Source organism: Castor canadensis, chromosome 6 (genome assembly GCF_047511655.1).
Source record: "Castor canadensis chromosome 6, mCasCan1.hap1v2, whole genome shotgun sequence".
NCBI classification, from domain to species: domain Eukaryota; kingdom Metazoa; phylum Chordata; class Mammalia; order Rodentia; family Castoridae; genus Castor; species Castor canadensis.
In genome coordinates this window covers 45,138,073-45,164,390 of record NC_133391.1, presented here as the reverse complement: position 1 = coordinate 45,164,390, position 26,318 = coordinate 45,138,073, and the positions used below count along the sequence as shown (strand labels likewise).

General features: G+C 36.0%; 1 protein-coding gene and 1 non-coding gene across 9 annotated transcripts in view; one reads left to right on the top strand and one right to left on the bottom strand.

The window, feature by feature from the left end:
* The window catches only part of Glmn (glomulin, FKBP associated protein), a 54,124-nt gene that overhangs the window by 19,204 nt on the left and 8,602 nt on the right, over positions 1-26,318 (bottom strand). For all 8 annotated transcript variants that reach the window (XM_020159542.2, XM_074076478.1, XM_074076481.1 and 5 more), the window contains 11 exons: positions 25,490-25,727; positions 23,115-23,217; positions 15,946-16,133; positions 6,484-6,537; positions 4,532-4,562; positions 4,339-4,428; positions 3,418-3,459; positions 3,235-3,308; positions 1,606-1,690; positions 1,033-1,139; positions 276-339 (listed from right to left, as the gene is read on the bottom strand). In XM_020159542.2, coding sequence (XP_020015131.2) covers positions 276-339; positions 1,033-1,139; positions 1,606-1,690; positions 3,235-3,308; positions 3,418-3,459; positions 4,339-4,428; positions 4,532-4,562; positions 6,484-6,537; positions 15,946-16,133; positions 23,115-23,217; positions 25,490-25,727 — 1,076 coding nt within the window. The remainder of the gene's footprint in view (positions 1-275; positions 340-1,032; positions 1,140-1,605; positions 1,691-3,234; positions 3,309-3,417; positions 3,460-4,338; positions 4,429-4,531; positions 4,563-6,483; positions 6,538-15,945; positions 16,134-23,114; positions 23,218-25,489; positions 25,728-26,318) is intronic.
* On the top strand, positions 14,013-14,141 carry LOC141424510 (small nucleolar RNA SNORA61). The gene has a single exon (XR_012449420.1). It is a non-coding gene; the product is annotated as a small nucleolar RNA SNORA61 (small nucleolar RNA).

The following is a 26,318-nucleotide window of genomic DNA, read 5'->3' as shown; positions in this document are numbered from 1 at the left end:
ATAACTTATGACCTACAACTTATTTACACAATAAGGATAAGTAGTGCTTCCAGCAAGAAAGCAGAGGCACAAAAAGAAAAAGGAAAGGAAAGTTGAATGTGGAGTGGAATTAATTCTGAGAATTAACTGCAGGTGTCAGAATAATTGCTGGCACTTTCCCAAGCCTTTGTAGCTGACTAAGATATTAAGCATTTGCTTAAGTAGATATTAATCAAGAAAATCTGATAAATTTATTATGCATTCTGAACAGTTTCTTTTTCAAATAATTCACTTACCTGATTGTCATTTTCATTATCTTTGATAACTAAATACCTCAATAGATTTAATGAAGCCATAATCCTGTTAATTAAAAATATATAATTAGCTCTTTGCGGTATAGTTTCGCATGACCACGGTAATTTTAACAAATAAAGCAATTTAAAACTCTGGGAATATTTTTTATAATCAAATTTACCATTAGAAACGATTCCCATTATGGCTTTTGGAGTAGTAATAGCTTATTATTGCTGTTTTGCATTTAAATTAAAAAAATACAATTATTCAAATTATCTTATTTTTTTCTCCCTATTAAAGCCTTGTTATCTTTAATATTTAAAAGGGTCTCTTGCTTCAAGATTCCTTTTGCTTATAAATGCTTACAAACATTTCTCAACATTCATTCTAATATACCCAAAGTGAAATTACATGTTCTATTTGAAAGAAAGAAAAAAAAAAAACCCAACAGACCTGGAAAAACAACAAAACCCAAATTTGTAAACCTTTTGCAAGTGACACACATAAGATTCTCAATCTCGAGTCCCAAATGCTGTAGCTGCAAATTCCTATAGAACGCTGAGTACATACATTAAAGGTGTAAAATCAGAGTGCTGGTCACTCCTGAAGAGATTTCACTTTGTTTCTACACACTGAGTAACTTAAACATGAATATCTTTACATAATTTTATGACTTAACCATAGATCACAAAATCCCAAGGAAACATTTTGATTAATTTGGGTAGTTTACTATTTGAACCTCAGTAATGGTAACCTCACCTATCTGAGTTTTGCAGTAAATCTGTTTCAGCACCCTCTGGGAGAAAAAGAACCAAATCTAAAAGAGAAATCAGTTGTGGTCCTGTAAACCATTTGTTATACGTTTTCTGAAAAGCAAAAGAGAAACTGGTTAAGATTTAAACAATACCATGATAAATCAATGTGTTCTCTAATACCTTCACATTACAAAAATAAACTATTACACATTTCAAAATATAGTTTTAACTTTAATTTCTATACTTCCATCCACTTTCTAGACATATGGAATAAGCCCTGCCAGTTTGAGAATATTGGTAGTTTTTCATATGGAAATAACTGAGTATTCACAAACAGATGAGACTTAAGTTTCCATTTATTATTAAGAAGTATATAGCAAAACAAAGTCATTATCGGTTGAAAGAATTAACACAATTTAAATTTATTGTTAAGAATATTTCAAAATTCAGTTTGTTTCATTAAAAATAGTAGACCTAAGAAAATATACCTTTCTATATATAGAAAAAGACTGTAGACCAAAAACCCACCTACATATGAATGCATAAAATTGGTAACCCACACCTTGATTGCCCTTACCTTAAATGACAGGTGAATTTGATTTTTGATATTTTGAATAATAAAGGCCTCCACACCTGAGTGATTACTTGTATTCAATAAGCACCTTGAAAACAGAATTGTAACACATAAAATTATATGGCATTGTATTATATTTAGATGGTGTTGAGTTTTACAAATTCAAATAGGCCATGTGCTAGTTCTAAGAAGATAAAATCTACAGTAAAGACAATTAGCAAGGTGATCAACAAATTATAAAGTCATCTGTAATAGCTATTGCTCTCACTGATAAATTTTATTAATAACTTAATCTTTTCAACAAGAAATTTGTATTAAACCAAATTTGAATCTTTGTGCACATATAGTTGCAATAATTTAACATAGCAATAATGGCATCTTTAATAACCTACAAACTTCCAAAATTGCTCCCTGTGAAAGTGGATTAGTGATTAGGTAATTACAAAAGGAAACTGGTAAGACCAGTGTAATGGCTTTTAACTTAAATGTCTCCTAGAGGCTCATGAGTTGAAAGCTTGGTTTCCAGCTAATTTAAGATGTGTCCTTACTGGAAGGAATCATTAGGAACATTCCCCTTGAAAAATACTGATTCCCCTGGCCCTTCCCCTCTCTGTCTTTGCTTCCTGGTCACCGTGAGGAGAACAGTTCCTCTGCTACCCACTCTCAGCCGAGATGTTCTGCCTGATAGTCCCTAAAGAAATAGAGCCAACCAAAGATGGAATGAAATGTCTGAAACCATGACCCAAAATAAATCCTTCCTCCTTTGAAATTCATTTTTTCAGTTATTTTGTCACAGCAACAAAACAACAAACAAAAAAGGGATTTCTTGGTAGATACAGGTAGAAGTGAACAAGAAGTTATATAAGACCATAATACTCAGTTCATAAACCAGGTCTGATCGAATTAATAGAAATGAAGAGAAAGACTGACTCACAGTGGTACTTTGGGACAGTTCCATATATATTATATATACTATTATTCAATATAATGTGTGTGAATATGTGTGTGTGTATACATGTTTGTGTTGGAAATACATACATGTACACACACATATATATACATATATATATCTAAAACATTTCATAGGCTTTCTCTGTCTAGACAAAAAATACTATTTCCTGCAGTAATTATTTGCCATTGACTTGGTTTTCAGCCAACCACATGCTTAGCAATTAGCCATGTGTTATAGTTTGAACATGAAATGTCCCCTGAAGGCGCCTGTGTTAAAGGCCTGGTTGCCAGCTATTAGGTTTTTGGGAAGTGAGTAGATTCTGAGGGCTCTACTCAGGATTAATCAATGGATTAATTTTTTGATGGGTTCGTAATATGATGACCTGACTGGGAGGTGGTGGGCACTAAAAGGTGGGGCCTAATTGCAAGAATTAGGTCACAGGGAGCATGGACTAAATAAAAAGATATACCTGCCCACAACCCCTTTCTGTAACTCTCTCTGCTTCCTGGCTGCCATGAGGTAAGCAGGTGTGATCCTGGCGCATGGCAATGGAGTCAGATGACCATGGAATAAAACCTCTGAAGTCATGAGTCAAAATAAATCCTCTTTCCCTTAGTTGTTTTCTCAGGTAGTTTGACATAGCAATGCAAAGTGCCTAACACACCATCTTGGATACATACCTAAATAATGTATATTTGCCTTGGGAATCCAACTTGTTAATATACAGCTGAAGCATAGCTAAGCCCTTTTTCCTCTAAAATGGAACAAGTAAATATTGTTACATAAAATGAATAAAAGTTAAATTATTTACCAAAATTTCTCACTGTAATTCATTATTACCTACTCTCAAAAAATGTACATACCAGTGTCTCAATAGGGCAAAGTGTCATTACTTTGACTAAACCCTGTAAATAAAAGATTTAAAATTCATATGAAATTGATTATACAAATTGCAAACAGCCAGCTATATTGTCAATAGTGGGTACTAAAAATTCAGAGAAGTAGGGTAGGAGATTTACAAGTGAAGTAAATTGATTTTTCTCTGAGCCTTTCACTCCTATATTACATCTATAGAAAAGTAACTACAATTAATTTTGTTAAGTAACAGAGTTGAATACTACAAAGTGTAATTTTAAAAGTGAAAGAAAATTTTCAATTATGTCTAGATTGTCAAGAAAATTAAATCAAACATTCAGAAACATAATACATTTATTAAAAATAGGCTGGCAGAGTGGCTCAAGTAGTAAAGTGCCTGCCTAGCAAATGTGAGGCCCTGAATTCAACACCCAGTACCACTAAAAAAAAAAGAAAATCAAGTTTAGCATTTTAACAAAAGCCACATTTTTCTATTTAAATATTATAAATTTCTACAATCACAGGAAAAGACCTACTTGGATATAATAAAGAAAAATGGGTCAAAATAAACCATAGGAGAGAAAAACAAAATGCATAATTCATCTCTCCTACGGGTAATTGAGGTATAAGAGACGTAAAGGAGCATCATTTTCCAAAATCCCTTATAAACAAAATATCAAAGAAAAAAGTTATGCTTTTCCTTCACATGTTATGGCATCAACTATTGTAGTCACTAGTAGCTATTTAAGTTTAAATTAACTTAAATTTAAAATTCAGTTCCTTAGTCATAAAAAGTTATACTGATTGTACTACAGTAGAGTTTTCAGAGGTCAAAAAGAAAGTGGGAAGGGAGTTAGAGAGATCTATCTTACTGAAGTTCAGAATAGGCAAGGTGGTACGTTTAAGATTAGAATATACATTTTATTTACCTGAGGTACAGTAAGAAAACTCTTTATTTCCAAGTACTGGTAAAGTAGGCTATTGTCTTCTATTCTCAACAAACCATTCTCCAGCAGTTCCTACAGATTAAAATATATGCATATACACAAAGTATGAAGTCAAGAGCAGTATTTGCTGACATGACTATGTATTTAAATTATAGTGGGAGTAAATAAATCTTACCAATCCTTTAGAGAAAACAGACTCTTCTGTTCTGGAAGAGAATTTTAAAATTTATCAATAGTATTTTATAAGTTGTTTTAGAAAGATTCTTTAGGAGAAATAAAAACTAAAATTTTAAGACTATCAAAATGCATGTTATAAGAGGATGTGGTGCCACATTTCTATCATCCCAGCATTCAGAAGGTTGAGGCAGGAGGATCTTGGATTCAATGCCAGCCTGAACTACATAATAAGACCCTGTTTCAAAATAAATAAATAAATCAGTAAAATAAATAAAATGCATCTCTCTCTAAGGAAAAAATCTGTTGAAAGAATTACTCAAAATTCTTAATCTACTTTGATCTACCTTTTTTTTGATTTGGCTACTAACATCCAAATCTGACCAAAATTAACCTGCTCAGAGCTTATTTCTTGGTATTGAATCAATATATCTTCAACAGCAAGTGCTAATCAATTATATCTGATACAGTTTTATATATTCCAACTGACTGCTCAATTATGTAAAAAAGGATTTAAAAGCATTCCACTTATTTTTTTTCTTTTATTATTCACATGTGCATACAAGGCTTGGTTCATTTCTCCCCCCTGCCCTCCCCCCCTCCCTTACCACCCACTCCCCCCCCCCCCCGCTCAATACCCAACAGAAACTATTTTGCCCTTATTTCTAAAAAAGCATTCCACTTATGCTAATACTTTTTAGAAAACATTTATGATTATAATCAACTAAATGTTTAAGATCTGTGGCAAAAAGTATCTTTGGTTCCAGGTTCTTATTCTAACCAAGCAAAGAACAAGCAGTGTTTTGTTTTTCACTTAGTGACTAAACAGTTTGGAAATCTCAAAGCATATAGAACTTAGACTCAAAACAATACATATTTTCACTGTATGAATAATAGAAACTACATGAAATGAATATAAAATCATTAAGACATACATAATACAGCAAGATTACAGAGCTAACCATTACTTGTGCCAAGAGACCCGTGGAAATTTCTGCCTTGTAGGCTGAGCAAATTTGCCATGTTACAAATCAAGCTTCTTTTGGGAAGAGATGGGATTGATAATCTGTCACTGTCCTAGAGGACAGTATTGCAAGGACCTGACTGAGCTCAAGAGATAATTTAAGCATAGAGAAAGAAAACAAAGCTTAAAGAGTTTTCCAAATAATTCTTAAATTTCTGTCTACAGAATTTATGCATATCTGATACCTTTTAATTTTTGTTAAAAGAAAGTGTTATTTCTTAGTGCCTTGAACAAGAAAAGTTATACCTGAATGATAGTATTGTTAACAACCTAAATTGCCTCCTTCCTTTTGATGCAGTTCACAGACTGTGCCCATGAAACAAAAACATGGATGAAATTCTTTTATCGACTGCCCCCCAGATGAAGGAGTACAATAGAGGTGTTTCAATTTACCCTTTTTCCTTTTGAAATAAGGTTTTTTAACAGAAACAGAAGACTGGAAAATCCCTTATTAACAAAAAAACCAAACAAACAAAAATTTTGACTGGGCTAGTGTATCAAACCTGTAATCCTAGTTACTTAGGAGGTGAAGATCAGGAAGATCACAGTTCAAGGTCAGCCCCAGCAAAGTTAGTGAGACTCCATCTCAACCAATGGGCTGTGCATGGTGGCACAAATGTTATCCCAGCTATTCCAGGAAGCATTATAGGAGGATCAACAGTCCAGGCTGGCCTCAGGGATAAAGCAAGACTCTATCTCAAAAATAGCCAACACAAAAAATGGCAGAATGGCTCAAGTGGTAAAGAGGCTGCCTGGCAAGGGTAAGGCCCTGAGTTTAACTCCCAGTGCCACAAACAAACAAAAATACTTACTTCACTATTTTATAAAGTAATTAATTAATTGGGGCCTGGCAAAGAAAAGGTAGTCTTTCTTGATCAAGGACTCTTTTAACACAATTTAATCTTAAGATACCATATAAATGATCTTACCTTTGCAAAAAAACTTCAATATGCCCCATATTATACTGCAAAATATATGATGGGCTAAAATAGAAAACAAAAAACAAAAAATACTGAATAATTTTTTCCCCTCAATGCTGGGGATAAAACCCAGGGCCTCATACATGCTAGGCAAACATTCTATCACTGATTTACATTCCTAGGCCCAGGTTGTAATACACATGTAAGCATACATGGACGTTTAGAAATATTATACACATGCATACTGTCTGGGTTGAATTGGCCCTCCCCCACAACCCAGTACTCAAAGTATGACCTTATTTGATTTTTACAGCGGTAAGATGAAGTGAGGTTTTTGTGGTGAGCCCTAATTCAATGACTCATGTCTACTGAAAAGGGAAATTTGGACAGACATGCACACAAGGAGAACACCATATAAACAGGAAGGCAAAAACAATAGGGCAATATATCTATAAGCCAAAGGGCATCAAAAATTGGGAGCAAACTCCCAGAAGCTGGGGAAGATGCATGAAAGAGATTCTCTTTCATAGCCTTCAAAAGGAACCAACTTTCTGGAGAAAATCAGAGGCAATGAGTTATAATACATACCTATGTGGAAATGTCACAATGAAATTCCCTGTAAGCTATCTTACACAAACAAAAATATCTTTTTTCAAAAATGGAGGATAGGTAAAATAGGTCATGTATGGGGACTGGTATCAGTAGGGAGGGGAGGATATAAGGAAAGGGTGTAGGAGGTGAATATGGTGGAAATAGTATGTACTCATATATGAAAATGGAAAATTGAGACCTGTTGAAACTATTCCAGGAATGGGGGGGCAGTAATAAAGGAGAATGATGGAGGGGGTGAATTCAACTACGCTATATTGTAAGAACTTTTATAAATGTCACAATGTACTCCTAATACAACAAAACTTAATGTCAGACTTCCAGCCTCTAGGACTATTAGACTATATATCTGTTATTTTAACCATCTAGTTTGTGGTACTTTGTTACAACAGCCTTAGCAAACTAATATACATGTCTGCAAGTTATTTTGATGGTGGTGTGCAATGCTTAGTAGTGCAAGGTAAGGTCAGTCAAAACACATTTGAATTCCTCCTATACAGTTACTTGTATAATCCTGGGCAGTATCATAGTTTGCCTAAGCCTGATATTTTTATCTGTAAAATGAGATAGTGCTCTATTTTACAGATTATAAAGATTAGATAATGCATATAAAGCTGTAAGTACAACAGTAAACATATAAATAGTAGGTATTACTGAAATATTTACTTAAAACATACCCCCAGGTATATTCATATAAACACACAAAACTTAACAAAGAAATACAAAACTAATACCATCAAAATAGATGATCCTTATTGTCATGTATCTTAAAAGTCCAAAAGCTATTACATTATATGCAATTCTCTATGTATTTTTAAATGATTCTAACAAACTTATGGGAAAAGGGCAAAGTCAAAATAATTCTTATGGGAGAATTCAACCTAAACTCGATGAGAGAAAGCTTCACTAAGAAACTGACATGTAAGAATAAAGACAGTTCTTAGCACATACAAAGTCCCTCTAGTAGGAAGTTTTTCAACACATTTGAATAAAATACTCAAAGAAGGTCTGTCATAGAAGCACAGATGAATAAGGACAATGTACTGCAGCCAAGATCATGCAGAAGTTCCTCAGGAGTCGGTGAAAGCTTTTAAACTTTACTCAAAGAACAATAAGCCACTCAAGGGTTTTCAGTAAGGGGCTTACTTACAGCTTCACTTTCTAGTGTGCTGAGAATGGGTTGGATTAAACAGAAGTGAAAGTAGATTTGTAAGTACCCACTCAGCATTGTGGCAGTAACCCAGTGACGACATGATGGTAACCATGAGTACCCAACTAGTTCCACTTCTTGTAGTCCAGAGTGGCTCCCAAAACCAAGACTAACTAAATATTTTATGCTTCTTGTCTCCTTACACATTTTATTTAAATTAGGATATATTCATTGTACAAGGGGGATTCACTGTGACAATTCCAAATATTGCATACTGGTTACATCACCCCACCGTCTCTCCCCCTTGACCCCTTCCCTACCCCACTTACAGCAGTTGCACAAGATTTCTTTGTTATATTTCATGTAAGTATGAGGTCCATCTACCTTCATTTACCCTCCCACAAGTACCCCTCACACACACACACACACACACACACACACACACACACACACACACACACACACACACACTGTACCTATTTTACAGTCCTGTCTTTCATTATTAATATCTAAGGAAATGTTTCAAGGAGTTTCTCAATGCCCTTACACATATTTTAGCACCCAACTTTTTCAATACTTGACCATTTCTGGAGTTGATGATAGCCACTGTCACTTTTTTAAATAGCCCTTGTTATACTTTATTTTAAATAAAATATAACATATAGCATGTGGGTAGGTTTTCATTGGCATACTATTATATATATATATATTTATACACATACACACATATATGTATATACACATCACATTTTCTTTATCCATTCATCCACTGGTGGGGACCTAGGTTGATTCTATAACTTAGTTATAGCAAATACTGCTTCCATAAACATGGGTGGGTATGCAGCAATCTCTATAGTTGAAGAATCAGCTGACTGATTCTTTTGTGCATATGCTCAGGAGTCATACAGCATGATCATAGGGTAGTTCTTTATTTACTTCTTTGAGGAACTTCCGTGATTTCCATGGTGACAGCTCTAGTTGACAGTCCCACCAACAGTGTACAAGGGTTCCTATCTCACCAGCATTTTTTTTTTCTTGATGATTAGCCATTCTGCCTGGATGAGACAGAATCTTTATATGAAGATTTTGGCCTGCATTTCCCTGATGGTGTTAAACATTTTTTCATGTATTTATTGGCCATTTTTACTTCTTCTGAGAACTGTCTGTTCAGTTCATTCAATCATTTATTGGATTATTAACACTCTGTTGGTGTTTAATTTTTTTTTTTGCAGAACTGGGGCTTGAACTCAGGGCGTTCACCTTGACCCACTCCACCAAGCCTTATTTTTGTGAAGGGTTTTTTGAGCTAGGGTCTTGTGAACTATTTACCTAGGCTGGCTTTGAACTGAGATCCTCCTGATCTCTGCCTCCTGAGTAGCTAGGATTGCAGGCGTGAGCCACCAACGCCTGGCCTAACTTTTTGAATTCTCTATGTATTTTCAATTTTAATACCCTGTATGATGAACACCTGACATCTTCCTCCATTCTGTAGGCTGTTTCTTCATAGTGGATAATTGTTTCTTTTGCTATGCAGAAGCTTTCATATTTGATGCAATCCCATCTGCCAATTTTTTATCTTATTTCCTGAACTATGAGTATCCTATTCAGAAAGTCATTGCCTGTGCCAATATCTTTAAGTGTTTTCCCTATATTTCCTTTAGGAGTTTCGGAGTTTCAGGTCTTACATTAAGATTTCATTGTTTTTTGAGTTGATTTTTAATCACTCTGAATGAGAGGGATCTACTTTCAGTCTTTTACATAGGGATATCCAGTTCTCACAGCACCACTTGCTAAAGAGGCCATTTTTTCCCTCAATGTATACTTTTGGTAATTTGTCAAGATCAGATAGCTCTTGCTGCATGGGCTTATTTCTGGGTCATCTAATCTGTTGGGTCTATGTGAATGTTTTTGTGCCAGTATCACACTGTTTTTTATTACTGTGCCCTTTAGTTTGAAGTCAGTATTATGATACTTCCAATATTGTTTCTTTTCCCCCGTTAGGATTGCTTTGGTTATTTGGGGTCTTTTGTGCTTTCTGGTGAATTTTAGGGCTATATTCTCTACTTCTGTATAAAACCACAAATTGGAAATTTCATGGGAAGTGTATTGAATCTGTAGTGGCAACCTTCACATTAATCATGCTGATCTATGAACATCACAGGCATTTCCATCTCCTAGTTTCTTTTTCAATTTCTTTCTTCAATGCTTTATACTTTTCATTGTAGAGGTCTTCACATCTTTGGTTAAGTTTATGCCTAGGTATTTTATTAATTTATTTAAGGCTATTGTGAATGGGATTATGTTCGTGATTTTTTTTTCTCAGCAATTTTGTTATTGGTGAAGAAAAGGTACTGATTTCTGTATTGATTTTGTATCCTGTTACTTTACTAAAATACATTTTTCAGATCTTAGAGTCTTCTAGTAGTTTTAGGGTCTTTTAAATATAGGATCCTATCATCTGCAAATAGGGCTAATTTGAGAAATTCCTTTCCTATTTACATGGCTTTCATTTTTACCTCTTGCCTTGTTACTCTAGCTAGGAATTCAGCACTACACTGAATAAGAGTGGTGAGAATGGATACTCCTGTCTTGTTCCTGAATTTAGAGGAAATGCTTTCAGCTTTCCCTATTCAGTATAAAGTTGGCTATTAGGCTGTTATACATTTAACATTTACTATGTTTCAGCGTGGACCTTCTATTCCTTCTTTTTCCAGGGCCTTTACCACGATGAGTTGCTGAATTTTGTCCAGCAACAATTTCGGCACCTATTAAGATAATCATATATTTTTCTTGATTCTATTTACGTGCTATATTACATTTATGGACTTGCAAATGTTGAATCATCCTTGCATCCCTGGACTGGAACCAATCTGTTCTTGTTGTGTAATTTTCTTAATGTGTTGTTGGACTTGGTTTCAAGTATTTTATTGAGAATTTTTCTATATTTACCAAGGAAACTGGTCTATACTGTTTTTTTTTTTTTCCCCTTGCATCCTTACCTGTTTTTGTTATCAAGGTAATACTGGCTTCATGGAATGAATGTGGAAGCATTCCTGCCATTTCTATTTTATGGAGTAGTTTGAGGAACATTAGCATTAGTTCTTTAAAGGTCTGGTAGATGGGGCTGGAGGTGTGGTTCAATTTGTAGAGCACCTGAATTCATGAAGCCCTGCAAGCATGAAGCCCTGAGTTCAAACCCCACTACCACCACCAACAAAATCATGGTAAAAGTCTGACAGAATTCAGCAGTGAATCCATCCAGTCCTTGGACCTTTCTTTTTTGGGAGACTTTATTACTACTGTTTATATCTTCTTGGTTCAATTCTGGTATGTACCTAGAAATTTATCCATTTCTTCTAGATTTTCCAATTTACTGGAACATAAGTTTACAAAATATTCTCCCTCTTCAATTCAAATTTATTAATTTGGGTCTTCTCTCAGCTTTCAGGTAGTTTGGGTAAGGGTTTGTCAATCTTCTTTATCTTTTCAAACAACCAACCCTTTTACTGATCCTTTGGTTAATCTCTACTAAAATGTCGAACCTGATCTTTATTCTTTCTACTAAATTTTTTTTTGGCTTGTTCTTGTTTTTGTAAGACTGTGAGGTATCATTAGGACATTCAGAGCTATAAATTTCCCTCTTACAACAGCTTTCATTGTATCCCAAAGGTTCTGGTAAGTTGCATTTTCAATTCCATTTGAACTTAGGAATTTTAAAATTTCCTGCTTGATCTCTTCAATGATCTATTGACTGTTCAAGTGTTTAAATGATACATGTGTTTATATAATTTCTCTTACTGCTGATCTCAAGTTCTATTCTGTCATGATTTGATATGAGCAAATATTTCAATATTTTGTAATTGTTAAGACTTGTTTTATGACCTAAAACATGATCTATTTTGGAAAAGAATATTTATTTTGTAACTGTTTGGTAGACCATTTTGTAGATGTCTGTTAAGTCCATTTGATCTATGGTACAGTTTAACACTGAAGTTCTATTAATTTTTTGTATGGTTGATCTATGTATGATGAATGTGGGGTACTGACATCATGCACTATTATTGTATTAGGAAAAATCTTTTCATTTATATGCAGTAGTGCTTGTTTCATGAAATTGGGTGCACTAATGTTCAGTGCATGTTCATTTACAATTGTTATTTCTTCTTGATGCTTTGCTCCCTTTATTAGTGTTATGACCTTACCTCTTCTAATTTTGCCTTGAAGTCTATTTTGTCTGGTATGAGTATAGCTCCTCCAGCTTGCTTTCAGATTCCATTTATTTGGAATATGATTTTCATCCTTTCACTCCCAGTCTGTGTGTCCTTCCAAGTGAGGTGTTTCTTGGGTAGTTGAATCTTGGTTTTTTTTACTACAATAGTCATCTTAGCTCTTCTAATTAGAGAATAAAGACCATTTGCATGTAGGGTTATTACTGAAAGATGTGTGCTAATTCTAATTTTGTTGGTTTTTTTGTTGGTTGATTTGAGTAATCTGTATTCTCACTATTCATCTCAAAAGTTTGTGGGTTTACTAAGCTAAAAATGTTTCATTCTTTCCTAATTCTCATTTGTTCATCTAGTCTTATGAAATTATTCTGCCTCGGGTTCTTGTGATTGTTAACTGTCTATTACATATCTTCTCCAATGCTTGCTTAGTGGTAATAAATAGCTTTAGTTTGTGCTTATCTTGGAAGGTCTTCAGTTCTTCATTAATTTTAGAAGATAACTTTGCTGGATATACTAATTTTGGTTGGCAGTTATTTACTCTCAGCTTGAAATACATCATTCATGCTTTCCTTGCTTTTTTGGGTTTCTGCTGAAAGGTCTCCTGTAATTCTGATGAGCTTGCCTTTGTTAGTAACTTGTTGCTTCTTTCTTGCAGCTTTCAATATTGTTTCATTTGTACTCTTGACGTTTTAAAAATAATTTGATGTAGAAAGGTTCTTTTCTGGTCACATCGATCTAGTGTTCTGAATGCCTCTTGTACTTGAATGTCTACTACTTTCCCTGCATTTGGGAAAATTTAAACTATTATTTTATTGATTAGGTTTTCCATGCTCTTTGTTTGTATCTCAGCTACAACTTCTACAGCAAGATTTCTTAGGTTTGATTTCTTGATTGTGTCCCAGAGTTCTTGAAAGCTATGGTCATGAATGCTTTAAACTTTTTTTTTTAATGCTATCTGAATGTAATAGCGCCTCAATCTCATCTTTAATCCTTGATATTCTTTCTTCTGCTTAATCTATTCTACTGGTGATGCTTTTAACTGGTTATTTTATTTACTGGCGTTTTCATTTTGAAGATTTACATTTTTTCACCCTGAATCTCTATCTCTCTGCTTGTCCAAGTCTTTAATGGAAAGACTTCTTTACTTCATTCATCTGTTATTTGAATACACTTGAAGGTTAATGCTCAGTTTAAAACTAGACTTTTAAATTCTTTGTCCAGCATTTCAATCATTTCAAGGTCTGAGAATTCAGTTACAAAGGAGTCATATTCTGTTCTACTGTGAGAGGAGTATCTCTTCTAGTTTCATTTAGAGGTCTTAGAGAGCAGCCTCTTCTTGAAGTCTCAATCCCTATTACCACTCAGAAGAGAGAAAGGAGGCTACAGTAACAATTAAAAAACAAACTAAATATTTAAATATAATTTAAATAAATTGAAAACTACAACTTTACCCCTATTAAAGAAAGGATGGAAAGGAGCTAGGATAAAAAACTAGGAATTTAAAAATTAGTAAAGGCACAAGTGTTAATAAGTAATACAAAAAGAAGAAATGAACCCTCTGGTTCCCTTTCCTATCAGATCTGAATGCTGGTCTTGGTGGTTGTAAAAGGAGGGAAAGTGATACTAAAGCTGCCTCACAGCTTTGTAGCGTGGCATAGCATGTGGGCTAGTTTCAAACAGGACTGAATAAAAAAGAAGAAGAAGAAGAAGAAGGAATGATGGGGAAAGGAAAAAGAGAAAAGATACCAGAAGCAGTACCTCAAGCCTATAATCTTAGCTATTTGGGCAGCAAAAATAAGGAGGATTGTGGACTGAGGCCAACTTGGGCGAAAAGTCAGCAAGACCTCATCTCAACCAATAAAAGCAAGGCAATGTTGCATGTATCTGTCATCTCAGCCATGCAGGAAGTATAAACAGGAAGATCAGTCCAGGCCAACCTGGACAAAAAAGCAAGACCCTCCTCAAAAAATAACAGGAGTGAAAGGGCTAGAGGTGTGACTCAAGTGCTACAGTGCCTGCTTAGCAAGCATAAGGACCTGTGTTCAAACTCTAGTACCACAAAAAAAAAAAAAAAAAGGAAGGAGATAAAAAGTATATGGGATGAAAGTATGAAATTGAAGGAAAAACACAATATAACAAATACAGAGCAAAACAAACCAATTTTTAAAAAAGATCAATCAATATTTTTTTCTTGCTGAGGAGATGGAGAACTAAGATGCTATGTTTTCCCTAGGCTTATCAGTTTTGCAGTTTACCTGGTGTCTGTGTGCGCATCGGCAGGGGGTGGGGGGTTAGTAACTGAGTCATTTTCTCTCGAAGTCCAAAGAGGTTTGATAAGAGAGGGCTGTTTGCAGGCAAAGCCCTACCCTATTTTTCCTGTTCAGGGCACACTACACAACTGTGATCACCGCTGGACTGAATTCCTGCCAATGTAGCAAGTGTAGAAGCTGTGCTCCCACCTGTTGAGTCCCAAGACCAACCACCCAACTGGATGCCCCTTACACCAAAGGTGCTCTGCCAGTGCACACTCATGCATGGGGAATGCTGGACCAATACAACAGCTGCCCTTCCCCACCATATGTCATGGGGGTGGGTATGAGAGTCAGAATGCAGTCAGAATAAAGCTACTTGTGGGCATGGGAACTAAGTGATCCTGCATGCTTTGACCCCATGGGTCTCTGACCCAGCCCTATGCTTATAGTCACACACAGCTGGTTTTGTTCCTCCTGCCAGAGGTTGTGTTACAGTTCCTTGCTGTAAGTGTCCTCCACTTCCCTCTGCAGTGTGGCCTGCACTTTGCACTATGTAGATTTGTGTCCCTGGGTGTGTATCTAAGTCACAAGCAGTTTTCTAGGCCCACACTGATTCTCAGGGTGGTCAGCTGCTTGCTCACTGGAGAGGGGATGCCTTTGGGGCTTAGAGATATAAAAAATGCAGGGGCTTCTGTACCACTGGCAGAAAAATTTGACCATAAGACCTCTCCTAAACTGGTGAGCAAGCAAGAAAGTGCAGAATCCCTTCTCTAGCATCCTGTTGCTTGCTACTCAAATAGATCTTGCATTTTAAACTATATTTTTGCAGAGTGCCAGAGTGTGTGCCTGTGGAGCTTGCTGAGGCTCTCCTTTCCTCTTTTGTTTAAAGCCTGGCTGGGGGCAAGAAAGGGGGTGAATTATCCTCCTTTCCTACCACTTTGCCTAGCACCCAGTGTTGGGGTCTGTTGTTCCTTTTACAAATCTAATGTTCGGTATTTCTGGCTTTCACCTAGTCTCTCTCTACTGTTTATTGTGCTCCTGTGCCTTTCCACACCACCCATCTTTCCCTGCAGCCACACACTTGACATTTTGTTTGGGACTCATGGAGATAAAGGAAAGTGCAAGTTGCCTCTACTCTGTCATCTTCACATGTACTGTTAATACACAAATACTAGATACGAGATAAATGAGAGTCTGACACTTCTTTTGGAATACATAAATAAACCACTCTTACCTTAACACCATTGGAAGTTGATCAATACTGATGCCCTGAACAAATACTAGATATGCCAGAGAAGCCACAGAGTCTGCTAATTGTTTGTCTTCTTCTTCCTCAAATTCAAGGTAATCCCAAGTTTTCTTTCTCTTTCCATGATTAAAAATAATTTGGGGGAAAGGGTGTCCAATTGCTGATAAAAAACCCTGTGAAATTGGTTAAAAAAAAAAAAAAGGAAGCTATAGCAGACAGACTCTAACCCCATTTCCACATCCCCTTCCCTTGAGAATGTGTGGGACCTGAGAGACTTCCTTTTAGTCACGGGGAATGTCACCCCCATGATTAATTATATGTCAAAAGCGAAAGCATTTCTGCAGATATAAAGTCTCTAAGCAGGTTATCTTGAGTTACTCTGACGTGAGACTATGCTGAGAAAGCCTGAGTTAGGCAGCAGCAGGTGTTATGGAGTGCTTTTGTGGTTGTTGTTGTTTTGGGATAGGGTAGCCCAGGCTTGCCTCCAATCATGATTCTCCCAGGCAGAAAGGTTTTTTGTTTTGTTTTGTTTCCAGTAGAGGGGGGTTGAACTCAAGGCCTTACACTTTGTTGATAGGCATTCTACCACTTAAGCCATTATCCCCAGCTCTGTTTGCTTTGTTTATCTTTGAGAAGGGTCTCAGGTTATGCCTGGGTTGGCCTGGTCCTCCTATTTCTGCTTCCTGCGTAACTGGGATGACAGGTGTGTACCACGTCCAGCCTTTATTGGTTGAGATGGGGGTCTCACAAACATTTCACCTGGGCTGACTTCAAATAGCGATCTCCCAATGTCCACCTATTGAGCTGCTAGGATTAGAAGCTTGAGCTACCATGCCCAGCTAAGGCAGAAAGTTTTTAAAGAGGACCTAGGGCTTCCTTGAGAGTAGAAACTCTCTTTCTGGTTTCAAGAACTAAGCCATCATGTTATGACAGAACCTATAGATGGGGCTATGTGGCAAAGGGACTGAAGGAAGTCTCTATAAGCTCAAAGCTATCTCTGGTTGATCACTAGCAAGAAAATGGGAACCTCAGTCCTATAATTTAAGGAAGTGAATTCTGCAAATAGCATGCAGGAACTTGGAAATGGTTCTTTTCCTAGTTAAGCATCCAATAAGAGTGCAGGTTCACATCGGTTGCCAGGGGCCTACTCCTGTAATATTAGCTACTTAGGAGGCTGAGATCAGAAGGATCATGGTTTGAAGCCAGCCCAAACAGTTTGCAAGACCCCATCTTCAAAATAACCAGAGCAAAGGGGACTGGAGGTGTAGCTCAAATGGAAGAGTATCTGCTTTGCAAGTGTGAAGCCCTGAATTCAAACCCTGAGTCCCACCAGAAAAATAAAACAAAACAAAACAAAACCGCAGGCTCATCAACAATTGGCCTGTACCCTAGTAAGACCTGAGAAGAGCACCCAGGCTATTACCAGACTTCTGATCCAGAGAAACTGTGAGATAACAATGTGTTGTTTCAAACTGCTAAATTTGTAGTAAATTGTTATACAGCAGTAAAAAACTAATACAGAAGTCAACAGCAAAATCATATTTAAGCATTTATATGGTTATATGGTTTCTAAATTAACTGAGTCACAATTCAAAGACACACAAATGAGTTTTATTGGCAGTCAAATGACCTAATTGCTGGATGAAGGCTCTGAAGTGAAGAAAAGAAAATCATTTCAAATTAAGTGTTTTAGGCAGAGACAGAAAGTAGAGGTGGTTGTCGGGTGATATGGAGAGGGAGAATGAGAAGTATTTAATGGGTAGTATTTGGGAAGATAAAAATGCTCCTGAGACGGATGATGATGAGGGCTGCACAATTATGCAAATGTACTTAATCCTACTGTACACCTAAAAATGGTTACAAAGGTTAAGTTTTATGTTGTATTTTTACCCATTTGTTTGACACAGGGTCTTTCTACGTAGCTCAGAATGGCTTTGAACTTATGATCCTCCTGCTTCGGCCTTCCAAGTAGATGGAACTATAAATGTGCCCAGATATTAGAATTGATTTTGAGTTTAGGTTCTACCACTTACTGTGTGGCATGGGGTGGTTACATAACCTCTAAGCCTTGAGATATTAGACATTATACTAAATATTTAACAGCAACACAAAAAAGTTTAAGAAAAGTAAGGTCACTATAAACCACCATACAGAAGTTAAAAAGGAATGAGAACAATAGGTAAAGCAGAACGAATACCTACCTTCCACATATTCGATCTTTCATTCAGTAAACACTTTAGCACCAGGCACTTTAGCCTGACATGGTAGAGAATTAAAAAGCCAAAAAAGATTTTTCCAGCCCTTGGAGAGTTAAAGTCTACTGATGCCAGAGAGTCCCAGAAGTTACACAAAAAGGAACCATGGGCCAGCATCCTCAGTCACAGAGACTGCCCAGATGCTAATAAATATGTACTTCTAGGAAGTGAAGACCTCTACAGTGAAAACTATAAATCACTGCAGAAAGAAATCAAAGAAAACTACAGAAGATAGAGAGATCTCCCATGCTCATGGATTAGCAGAATTAATATTGTGAAAATGGCTATATTACCAAAAGCAATCTACATGTTCAATACAATCCCCATCAAAATTCCAATGACATTCATCATAGAGATTGAAAAATCAACCCTAAAGTTCATTTAGAAGTACAAAAGACTGCAAATATCCAAGGTAATACTGAGCAAAAAGAGCAATGCTGGAGATATCATAACAACAACTTCAAACTGTACTACAGAGCCATGTCAATAAAAGTGGCATCATACTGGCACAAAAACAGACATGAAGACCCATGGAACAGAATGGAAGACCCAGATATGAATCCATGCAACTATACCCACCAGATTTTTGACAAAGATGCCCAAAACATACAATGGAGAAAAGATAGCCTCTTTAACAAATATTGCTAGGAAAACTGGATATCTGCATGATGTCCATGTACAAGTATCAACTCAAAGTTGATTAAGGACCTTAATATAAGACCTGAAACTTTGAACTTTGAAGCTAGTGCAGGAAAGAGCAGGGAGAACACTGGAACTAATAGGCATAGGCAACAATTCTCTAAATAGAACTTCAAATGGCTCAGCAACTAAGAGAAAGGATTGACAAATGAAACTACATGAAATTTCTTAAGCTTCTGCACCACAAAAGAAATGGTCACCAAACTGAAAAAGCTGCCAACAGAATGGGAGAAAATCTTTGCCAGATATGCATCTGATAAGGAATTAAGCTAAAAAAAAATCAATGACCCACTAAATAGTTTTTTCAAACTCTGAAGAAATGGTCAAAAAACACAAGAAGAAATGCTCAACATCCGTGGCCATAAAGGAAATGCAAATCAAAAACCACATTGAAATTCCACCTTACTCCTGTCGGAATGGCTATTATCAAGAACAGAAACAGTAACAAATGTTGGTGAGGATGTGGGGGAAAGGAACCCTCATACAGTGTTTGTGGGAATGTAAATTAGTATAACCACTATGGAAAACAGTATGGAGGCTCCTCAGAAAACTAAAAATAGAACTGCCATATGATCCAGCAATACTATTCCCAGGGATATACACAAAGGGATGTAAGTCAGATTACAGTAAGACACCTGCACACCCATATTTATTGCAGCACTATTCACAATAGCTAAGCTACAGAAACAGTCAAGATGCCCCACTTCTGATGAATGGATTAAGAACATGTGATATTTATATGCAATGGAATTTTATTCAACCATAAAGAATGAAATTTTGTTGTTTACAGGTAAATGGATGGAACTGGAGAACATCCTCTTAAGTGAGGTTAGCCAGGTTCAGAAAGCCAAAGGCCACATGTTTTCTCTCATACATGGAATAGATACCTAATACAAACACAAGCAATATTACAAAAAACAGGTTGTGCTAATGGGAGGTCACTGATGGGAGAGGGAGGATAAAAGGAAGTTAAGGTGAATATGGTTGATGTACTTTCTAAATAAGAACATAGAATTTTTTAAACTAAAGAAGGGGACTAAAGTAGAAAGGAGAAAAATAGAAGGATGAACCGATTCAGGTAATAAAACATATATACATGGAAGTGTCACAATGAAACACCCCATACTGTTATCTTAAACAAACAAAAATGTCTTTTTTTTTTTTTTTTTTTTTCCAAAAATGGGAGAACAGGAAGGCAAAACAGGTCCTGTCTTGGGGGATGGTACCAGTAAGATTGGGGAGGATACAAGGAAAGGGTGTAGGAGACTGACTGTGGTGAAAAATATGTACTCATATATGTAAATGGAAAAGTGAGACCTTTTGAAACTATTCCAGGAATAGGGTAGAGGACAATAAAGAAGAATGATGGAGGGGGTGAATTCAACTATGATATATTGTAAGAATTTTTGTAAATGTCATAATGTACCCCCAGTACAACAATAATATAATAAAATATAAAATACATAAATAAGTAAACATGTACTTCTACATGTTTTTCAAAAGCCATGCATTCACCAGCACTACCAGGGTTTTATTAGAAATGCAAGTTCTTAGGTCCCACCTCTAACCTTTCAATAGGAGTCTGCATTTTAAACAAGAGCCCCGCAGGATTTATTTGAACATTAAACTTTAAGAAGCACTGCTCTATAACAATAAAGCTTTTGGAACCTTTAAACAAAAAAAGCCATTTATTCTTGTTATAGTTATGAGCCAAAAATTTATTGCATTCAGATTCCAAATGTCCTCTTAATTATGAAGCTCCAGTGCTTCATTCAGACAATGCCACATGTATTTTTTCCACAGTAAGATAGCTTTTAAAAAAATCATCATGACCCAAGCCTTGTATGCACATATGAATAAAAAAACAATAAAAAAAATCATCATTATGAGTCAGGTATGGTGGTGCATGCCCATAATCCTATCTACTTGAGAAGCAGAGATCAGAACAATCACAATTTGAGGACAGCCCAGGCAAGAAGATATTGAGATCCCATCTCAACAAACAAGCCAGTAGTGGCATGCACCTATAGTCCCAGCTACATGGGAGGCTATAGGTATAAAGCGCAGTCCCAGGCTAGCCCTGGGCAAAAACAGAAGACCCTATCCAAAAAATAATGAAAACAAAAAAGGGAAGGGGGAATATTTCAAATGGTAAGAGCACCTGCCTAGCAAGTGTGAAGCCTTGAGTTCAAACTCCAGTAGCACCAAAAAACCCCCCAAAACAACAAAAAAACATGCGTAACTAGATTCTAGTTCAAATACTTTGAAGAGTATTTGAGGTACACCCTGTGTCCAAATCAGATTTTACTTTCCATCCACACACCATCCAGCAGTCTTGCCCAGACCTAGGCATGTCCTTTCAGGAATGTTTCTCTGATGTAGCCTTTGAGACATTCAAGCAGTTCTGTACCTAAATAACTTGTGCCAAAGTAAAGGTGGCTGAAGCCAGTCAATCTCAACCACACCACACTTTCCAGCATTAGAAGGGAAACCATTTCTTCATTTCATCTACCTGATCTTATCCCTGCTTCTCAACTACTTTGTGTTTCCCCACTGCTGGCTCTACTTGTGATGCTCCTTCTTCTGAAAGCTTCGAATCCTCCTCCATCCTCAACCTCTTATGTTAATTAAACCTGTCTTATATTAATTAAACTTCTGGTGAGAGGAGCTGCTTATTCTCTCACACCTTTTACACTGCAGAGCCAGAAGACAATAGTGGGGGACAGTGGTATGAACAGAGGAATTAGTATTATCTTGGCTCTTTCTGTACTCTTCAGAAAAGCACATTTTCCTTTGGGGCAGATGCCATAACTGTCTTTTTCTCTGTCATTTGCTAACTTCTTAGTCATTTCCTCACATTAACTGAACATCTTGGCACCTGCTCACAATCTTCCTCTCTACTCAACTTCTGCTACGATCCTGGGAAAGTTGTATGTTCATGTAGATAACTCTTATAACAGGCCACCCTTGTGGTTCTTGATTTTAAATTCTAGTGACTTTTACTTCCAATGCATTTCAGCGCCTTATCCTATCCCGAATCTCTGTCAACATGTGGAGCTATTCTAGCCACCTTAAATTTCAATATCCCATTTTCTGACCACAGCCTCTTATTCTCTCTCCTACTAATCTGCTTTTCCATTTGACTTCTCTAGTCCTGTGAACCCTTCACTTTTACCTACTCATCTAGAACCTCCTTTTCCTGTCCAATCTGGACCACACATTATTGATCATTTGAACTATTTACACCCTGTATTTCCTTTAGCTAATCTACCTAGAAAAATGTTAGCCTAAAAAGTACCAAGGTGAAACCCCCTTGGACTATCAATATACACTTAAAAAAAAAAAAAGAAGTGCAGGAAGGAAAAATAGGTCTTCTCCATGGGTGGATACCAGTGGGAGGTGAGTGGGCACAAAACTGCAGGGAATGAAGGTAAATATGGCAGATGTATTTTGTATCCATACATGAAAACAGAAGAATGGCATCTGGTGAAATTGTTCTAAGAAGGGGAGAAGGGGAAAGAGGAAGAACAATGGAGAGGGTAAATCTAAGAAATACTGTAAACACCTATGTAAATATTACAACTTATCCCCCTGTACAACTGTTATATGCTAATAAAATAATAAAAAAGAACAAAAATATAGCTACAATCCACCTTTTCTATTTTTACACAATGGTAGGTGAATATTACCAGAGAAATCATACAAAAATATAGATTATTAATTCAACTGTTTCCAATCATAGTTGAATGCTCAGCACTCCTGACTAATGCTTTCATGGTTACAAGAATACTTATTCCAGACTTACCAGTTAAAGAAAGATACAAGATAGAGTTGATAATAATGGAAAATTACTCCATACCATGGAATACTATTAAGTCAATGGAAATATATATAATGTGAAGAGAAAAAGTATAGAAAAAGTACATAGATTACTAAAGTATCTATGATACATAGCTGTATACATTTTCTTACTTATAAGTAGGAAAAAAGGTCTAGAAGGCATTAATAGTATTTGTCTATGGATAATGAAATTATTGCAATTTTATTCTCCCCTTATTTGCTTATCTGTACTCTATAAAAACCACATATTGCCTTATTAGTAAATTATCAATTTACATGCTGATATGAAGTACACGAAAATACAGCAGAATAATGTATGAGGGTATAGCAAATCTTACAGATTAAATTGACTGTACTTACTATTATTTCAGATGCAAAACACCTTAAAGGATCATTTCCAGCTTCTTCAGACTGTTCAAGGAATTGTGCTGTCAGCAAAGGGCATTTCAAGCTTTTGAAACAACTAAAGCATAAGCAATAGTTAACTATGAAATCAATACTTCCAAGGTATAAAATGCCTACTTTTTAAAATCTAATTTAACAAGAAAAATAAAATATGCACTGCTATGGTTTGAATGTTTTTCTAAAACTAATGCTGAAATTTAATTGCCAGTGATGAGACTTTTGATAAGATGGCTAGGCCAGGAGGGCTCTACTCTCACAGGAAGGACAAATACTGTTTAAATAGGGCCCTGTCTCTCTCTACTTTCCCACCTTTCTTCATGTCATGATGCAGCAAGACCTTCACCAGATTTCAGCACCTCTTGGACTTCCCAATCTTCAGAAATGTAAGCCAATATTTTTCTACTCACTAAAAATTACCCAGTCTCAGGAATTCTTTCTTTTCTTTTTTTTGGGTGATACTGGAGTTTGAATTTGGGGCCTCACACTTGCTAGGCAGGCACTCTACCCCTTGAGCCACTCCACCAGCCCCCAGGTATTATTAATTTTAGCAGCAAAAAATGAACTAAGACAAGTGCCAATAATTCAAGGTCCATAAAATGTGATGAATTATCTTTCTTACTAATAATGAAGAGAACCTTTCTAAAATCAACATGGTGAGATTCTTTCTTTTTTTGGCACCACTGGGAGTTGAACAAGGGGCCTCTCACTTGCTAGGCAAGCACTTTGTACCATTTAAGTCACACCTCCAGCCTCTAGTAAGATTGATTTCTGTGTCTGGACTATTCCAGTAAATTCTCAATGTTTGTTTGAGTATCAGTGCTAGTCTAAGATGTAGTTTTCATCAGTTCAAGGAAAAATCAGGACAATGTAGTAATTTTTTCATAAAGTTGCATTTGTTTTATTTTTAAAAAAACAAACTTTATTCTCTGACTAAACCTTTCCTGTTTAATGGGTTTCATAAATAGCAAACATCTTTTAAGTGTCTTAACCTGACAAAATAGAAAGCTAACAACAGTTTTAATCGCCACAATTAAAGAAACTAAATTACTGGTTCATGTAATTCAACAATCTAGTTCAGCACTATTCAATAGATACATAAGGTAAATTCCATATATAAGATTTTTCATTAGTCACATGAAAAAAAGTAGTGAAAGTCGTAAGAAACAGAAGTTAATTTAAAAAAATTGACCTTAGTCTAATATATCTGAAATACATTAACATATTATCAGTATATAAAAATTACTGAGGCATTTTACTATCTTTCTCTGTTGTGTTTCTGTTTTTATTTTTGTTTTCTGAGACAGGGTCTGGCTATACAGCCCATGCTAACCAAGTACTCTCTATGAAGCCTTGGATGACCTTGAACTCTTGATACTCTTGCTTTAGCCCCTCAAGTTCTAGGATTACACCACATTATTTTGTTTTTGTTTTCATATTAAGTCTTCAAAGTCCGAAGAGTATTTTATAATTAGAAGATCTTAATTTGAACCATCCATATGTCAACTACTTGAACGCCATACTGAACCTTGCATGTTTATCATACCCCTAGAGAGAATGCTAGTGGGTGAAGACTATGAAGACTATGCTGTGTTTGTGATCAGGCTGGATGTTCAGCTGTCTAGTAGTTCTTCTGCTGTTTTCAAAGGGAGAATTAAAACACCATTTTCCCACAGAAAGAGTAGATTCCTTGAGTTACATGCATCTATTCCCCCTACTTTCATTATTTGCTTACTGTGAGTAAAAGTAATACAAAAAAGAATATAAAGAAAATTAAATAAAGCATTTGATTTTATAATATCAATGCCTCATTAGGTCAGTATATTTGGTTTTAAAAATATCAGTGCCTGCCAACACGTGGCTCATACCTATAATCCCAGGTATTTGGGAGGTGGAGATTGGGAAGCTGCAGTTCAAGGCCAGATTGGGCAAATAGTTAGCCCAATAAGCAGGGTGTGGTGGTATGTTCCTGTTACCCCAGCTACCTGGGGGCAGAAATAGGAGGATCTTGGTCCAGGCCAGTTGGATGAGACCCTATTTGAAAAGTAACTAAAACAAAAAGGGCTGGGGTTGTGACTCAAGTAGTCAGAACACCTCCCTAGAAAGTACAAGGCCCTGAGTTCAAATTCCAGTACTGCCAAATAATATATATATACACATACATATACATCAATTCACCATTAAATACCCATGCTACATCAGCTGATTCCCATAGTCTTCTAAAATTCAAAATCTGAAACTATATTTATATTTACATTGCAAAAAAGAAGCATAAGGTAAGTGAACTACCAATTACCTAACTCCATTGGGGGATATTCTTAAAATATACTTACAATTTCAATAGTTCATCTTTTAATTTTTCATTTTCCTTGTTTTCTTTATCATCAATGACTTCTTCCACAAAAGGTTTTGTGAACTCTATTAAGGCCTTGCAACATTTATAAAGGCCGTAGTCATCTGTTTGTATTTGTTCTTTCAAGTATGGAACAGGAAGAAGAGATACTTGACTCCAAAGAGCAGACAATGCCAATCCAACTGAATAGGCCTTGTTGTTATGAAGTTTCTGAATCACTACAAGGGAGACCAAGTTGTTACTTGTATTGCTACATAGGACAAGAAGTTCAGTACTTTCATTTATAAGACACTTTTTTCCTCAAATATTAACAACTCTGATATCAGGATGACATGCCATAGGTTAAATGGGATTCTTTTTTTTCCTTCTTTGTGGTACATAAATAATGAAGTTACCCTAAATACAGGCTATGGACATCTTATTTAGGTATGTTTATAACATTCTTAAAACAGAAACACATTCTTTTCATATTTTTTATTATAAGCACAAAATATGAGTGCTAAACTATAAGCACCATACAAATGGGAATATTACATTTTTTTTACCTCGAGAATTTTGAATTTTTTAAGTGCTGCAAAGCTAATGAGTATTCATATTTAAAATGAATTTATTCTAATTTCTGATTCTAGGTCCCTCCATTACACTCTGAGATATCTATGGTTCTTACAATGAAAAAATGTCTTCTTCCCATGGATAAATACTGCCTGTTGTGCTCAGCCACGGAGTTTTGTCATTCCATATATGTCCTAGTTACATTTTCCAGACATAGCTTTGTTATTCTTAACCTCAACCTCCCAATGCAGAGACTA